The sequence below is a fragment of the Myotis davidii genome, unplaced genomic scaffold (assembly GCF_000327345.1).
Source record: "Myotis davidii unplaced genomic scaffold, ASM32734v1 scaffold1316, whole genome shotgun sequence".
NCBI lineage: Eukaryota > Metazoa > Chordata > Mammalia > Chiroptera > Vespertilionidae > Myotis > Myotis davidii.
Genome location: NW_006287901.1, coordinates 169569 through 174680, shown reverse-complemented (window position 1 = coordinate 174680; position 5112 = coordinate 169569). Strand labels below are relative to the sequence as shown.

The following is a 5112-nucleotide window of genomic DNA, read 5'->3' as shown; positions in this document are numbered from 1 at the left end:
ATTTATACTTGGCTGGTAAATAACTTGATGTAAAAGCTGCTTATACAATCCACAAATCAAGTCTCCAAATCAAAGCCATTGGTATAAACCAACGGGTCATCTCACTGTGCCTGCACCGCGGTCGAACCTCACTTCACCTGATGCCCTGAAGGAGCAACGCAGTTCAGCTGTGAGACGTGCACTGCATGTGCATGAGGCCCCGGGTCCCAGCACTTCACGGGGACTCCTTCCCAAACCGCACCGAGGCCTTTCACTGTCGGTATCCGTTTCTGAGTGCAAAGTCGAGAAGCACGCTGGGGAGTGTGGGTCACTGGGGTCTCATCCAGGAAACAGGGACTTGTTCTCTGATCGTTTGTAACAATCGCCTTCAATGGGGGAATCCCAGAAAGGGAAGCGGAAAAGTTGCTTGCATGATGAGAAATAGAATTAACATCTGTACAAGCGAGGTGTTTACTCTGTGCTTTATGGTTGCGCTAACAGTGTCGTGTTTCCCAAAACTGAAATTCAGAAGCCAGCGCTTGCCACTATTTGAAATCGCCAGGGCTCACCAGGGCTGACCGGTCTGCGGACCACTCTGTGGGGGAAACAACGGGGCTTACCCCGGGACAGCAACATGTGCACATCCATGAATTGTCTGGGACCCATCTGCTACTATCCAACTCCTCTTGTCTCCTGACCCCTTTACATCCTTCTAAAAGCATGGTTCATCTCCTTTACTCCCCAAAGCAGGAAGTGGAGGGCAGAGGTTTTTCTCAACACAACAGCAATATTAGTTCTGGGAACCCCTTAAAGTGGCCATTTGAGCTCTCAGCTGATGTCCCCTGTCTCTAGTGACAGATTCTCATCGGAAGAACGGTTTCTCAGAGAGAATGCCCTGCTGGACAGAGGTTTGGGCAGAGTGGGTAGCCATTTGTTTGCATTTATTTTTATTAAATTTATTGGGGTGACACTGGTTAATCTGATCACATAGGTTTCAAGTTACATCTCTATGACACATGACCTATGCACTGGAGAGAGTGATGTCAAGGGGGAGTGGGCAAGGGAGAGAATGAAATCCTCGAGGCTCTAAGAACAGGCTCCCAGTGTGCTGCCCCTTCCCCTTCCCCTCCTCGCTCACACAAGCAGGTGCCCCGTGCTGGCTGGTTTAGGAGCCTTAAAAACCCCATTTGGTGCTGGTACAACAGGTGGGTAGGCTGAGCCATTCTCACACTTCTGCCCTTAACTATGAACCTTTCCTTTCGCATCATCCAAATACTATTTGAGTTAATCCTTTTCCCCTTCTTGGGCACCCCCGGACTACCTATGCCTGATCATTACACAACATTTTACAGAGAGAGATGGGTAGGTGGTGGGCCACGGTTATCAGACACCAGCCAGGCCCGGAGGATCCAGAGCAGAAGGAAAGGAGAGAAGGGAGTAGAGAGAAGCTGGAGCCGGAGGCACAGCCCAGAGGGTCCTCCCTGGCCAGTGTAAAGGGCAGCGAGAACTGTGCGAAGGGCCGGCAGGGCCACCAGGACCACTGCAGTCCTGACCCCGCATTCACACACTGCGGAGAAGGTGAACTTGGCCACCCCCCCGGTCTGGAACACTCTCCGTCATAGTAGGGACACCCAGGAGTCCCTGACAGTGAGCCCCAGATGTACCTGGACAGACAAACAGATCTGCTTACGAAATATGATGGCCAATGTTAATGACACCAAATCCTGTACGGGATGGGGGAAAGGCCCAGCTGTGGGCTTGATCCTCTTAAGTACAGGTTCTAATGACAGTGTGGGGGAGAGAGAGAGAGAGAGGCGAGAGAGGAATTAAAGCTAAAGGCCCTTCAGTTTCTACTAAAAACAAAAATACAAAATGTAAGCCAAGTCTTTTACAAGCTAGGGGAAAACACTTAAGGCAAACTTTCTACATTATACAATAAACAGGCAACTTCATGTCTTATCTGTATGAAAGAGGAGAGATTTTTTTAAAACTACAAAAGTTACTTTAATCATTAAAAAAATAATAATAAAGTAGGTTGTGGGGGTTACGTCTCTTTGGGTGAGCTGCAAAGTAGCCAAACCTGACTATAAAAGGTAAGACTGTAGATAACAATGTCACCTGCTCCGACCCCCGGAGCAGACCTCAGGCCCAACCCCTGTGTTGAGGCAGAAGGGGGGGTGGGCGGTAAAAGTGGGGGTGGGGGGAGGTGCGGAGGAGGGCCAGGAGCAGGTGTGGAGAGACATGCTAGCAAGGTTGTCCGACACGCCTGTGGTCAGGACAGGCCTTCCCTGCTCTGTTCCGGGCACAGGACAACAAAGCGTCTGGCCACAGATCACAAGCGTAAGCCATCTTTCCTCGAGTTCATTCTTAGGGAGAACATGCTTACAATGATTTCCCACCTACAGTGATAGGCCTCCAGGAACAAAGAGAAGAAAAGGCACTGGAACAGGGCCTGGAGGACTGGGAATCCCAGAGCCTAGGCTGCCCTCCTAGCGCCCAAGTCCAACCCAAGACTCGGCAGGCTTGGCGGGAGGATCTCTTCAGCGGCTGCTAGCGGGAAGCCTCGCAAGCTAATAAATACTATTTACAAACGGGGAGGAGAAGCCAGGAGGCGGATCTATGGGTGAGGGAACACAGGTTATGGAGAAGTCCTACAAGCAACAAGACGGGCAGGTTCGCCTGGAGTAGAGAAGCCTGATTCCTTCAGGCATTGCACTTGCGGCCTGAGAATGTGAGGGGCCCTGGCCCAGAGCGAGGACCACAGGCAAGGGCTGGAGGGCTTGGACAGAGCAGAGTGGCGGGGCGCTCACTGGACACACTGGCACTTCCGGGGCTGATGGGCGGACACACCGGAGACCATGCTGAGGGAGGTGGGACATCAGTCACTGCTTCACCAGATCCCAACAGGCATCCTCGGCTCTTTATGGCCAGCGTGTGGGGTCTCCAATGAATAAGAGTCATCATCTTCAAAGAGGTGGTCACACCCCTGGTGAGAGCCAGGCTGTAGATTTGCAGCACGATCCGATCGGTAGAAACAAGCCCACTTGTCCCAGAGCCTGACCCTAATGTAATTCCCTAAGGCAGGAAGCGAAAGGGAGGGAGAGATCGGGCTCCCTTTGCAGGGAAGGCCTCGGGGCTGCAGGGGGAGGGCTCTCACCGCAGGTGGAAATCGCAGGCTGTCCTCCCGGCCAAAGCCACGACCGCTCCACTGCTCGTCCATGTCTTCATCCGTGTTGGGTGGGAAAAAGGAAAAGCTTATAACACAGGTGGTTTGGGGAAGTAAAAGCAGAGCCGAGAGAGAGAGAGAGAGAGAGAGAGAGAGAGAGAGAGAGAGAGAGAGAGAGCGCGCGAGCGCGGTGGAGACCCCCTCTCAGAAGGTGGCGTTCACTCTCCTGTCGAGTTCGACAACTTTGAGTGTTTCGTTCCCCTCCAGTTTGGCGCCGGCCCTGTGAAGGCATCGAGAGGGAAAAGCAGTCTCAGCCATGCCTGGTTGGAGACACGATAGTTCCCTGACTGCAACACTGCGGGCTGGCCCAAGCGTGCCCTTGTTCCTTCCCACCCAGCAGCGACTCTCTGTTCCCAACGCCTCCCATTACCAGCCTGGCCACTGTCCTCTTCACCACCTTCCCCCATCCCCACCCAAGGGGAGATACCCCAGCCCAGAGACTAAAGATGGCGGTTTCAGACTGATCTGTTGTACATTGCTTTAAAGCAGGCGCCCTCAAACTACGGCCCGCAGGCCACGTGCAGCCCGCGGAAAACATTTATCCGGCCCGCCGGGTGTTTTTGCCGCTGCTGCCTGCCCTGCTTAGCAGCCGACTCGTCCTGGGCCCGCAGTGCGCATGTGTGGAATGTCTGAGGGACAGTGAACTGGCCCCCTGTTTAGAAAGCTTGAGGACCTCTGCTTCAAAGAGCTGCATTTATTGAGGGCCCTTTAAAGTACTGTATTGACTGAGGATGGCTAGACCCTGGGAAGGACAAAACAGAAGGATAAAGCTGATCCCTGTTCTAGCATAGCAAATAATCCCAATAAAAAACCCCTAGAGCTCCCAAGTAAATAAATATACAACAGAAAATAACTACATTATTATTAAACTAGAGGCCCGATGCACGAAATTCTTGCAAGGGGCTTGGCCCTGGCAGCCTCGGCTGCCTCTCCGCCCTGCCCCCCGCCCACTGGTCATTCTGGAAGGTCGTTCTGCCACCTGGTCTAATTAGCACGTTAGCTCTTTATTATATAGGATTGTGTAAGAGCCCGGAGAGTCCTAGGCACGTGGAGAAGGAACAGGCAGGTCCAGTGCCCAGGGGACATCCCAAGCAAGCACATTTCAATGGGGCCTGGATAGCTGAGTTGAGAGGGGAGGCGACTTGTGTCATGAACCAAATACTCAAGCAGTTGAGTCTCCATAGCCCTACAATTTCTCTATAATGGAATAGTAATAACCTCTTAAAGTAATTAATGAGATTAATGTATCATATTTGCTTAGTTCTTAAAATGGTTAAGTCCCAGGACATGTTCAATATGCAGGTGTGATGTAAACCTGTGAAGGTATATGTCATCAGGAACCTTCCCGCAGCGTTAGGTGGGGAGAGCTGAAGAATTAGAAATGGAATCTCTCCCGCTTGCATTGGAATAGCGGCATTTCTGGGAGGCCCAGGGGAAAGGCCATTCAGCTCCATCCCCAACCACACGACCACAACCGGGAGTGTGCATGCAGACCCCTCCTGTGCCGTCTGCCATCCCAGGCACCTCCCCTCACACAACACCTGGCACCCATGTAAGCCTTTATGTTTACAAAGGGACGTTTCTCCGTGACTAAGGGCAACAACTCATGGAGAACTGGAGTCAAATATGCTACCTTCAATACGGAAGCACGAACATGCACAGTGCCTCTTCAACGGTGCCCTCAATAGAAATATGTAATTACAACTCGTGCATGTTTACTTACATGTAAATGATAAAACTACATATTGACATTTAGCATAACATATATGTTAGCTGGAAGCCAGAGAAGGTGTCTTAGGCTGCATTTGCATGGCAGGCATCCTTCTGGGACTGACTGTGTGTTTACTCATGTGGCTTTGAGGGGATGATGAGAGAGTGAGGAAGGGGTGGGGGCAAGCCCTTTCCCT

General features: G+C 51.8%; 1 protein-coding gene across 2 annotated transcripts in view; it reads right to left on the bottom strand.

Moving 5' to 3' along the window:
- Nucleotides 1-492: 492 nt before the first annotated feature.
- The window catches only part of CREB3L2 (cAMP responsive element binding protein 3-like 2), a 108364-nt gene continuing 103744 nt past the window's right edge, over nucleotides 493-5112 (bottom strand). For both annotated transcript variants that reach the window (XM_006759577.2, XM_015561239.1), the window contains exons 12-13: nucleotides 3334-3425; nucleotides 493-3285 (exon numbers count right to left, since the gene is read on the bottom strand). In XM_006759577.2, coding sequence (XP_006759640.1) covers nucleotides 3350-3425 — 76 coding nt within the window. In that variant the 3' untranslated portion in view covers nucleotides 493-3285; nucleotides 3334-3349. The remainder of the gene's footprint in view (nucleotides 3286-3333; nucleotides 3426-5112) is intronic.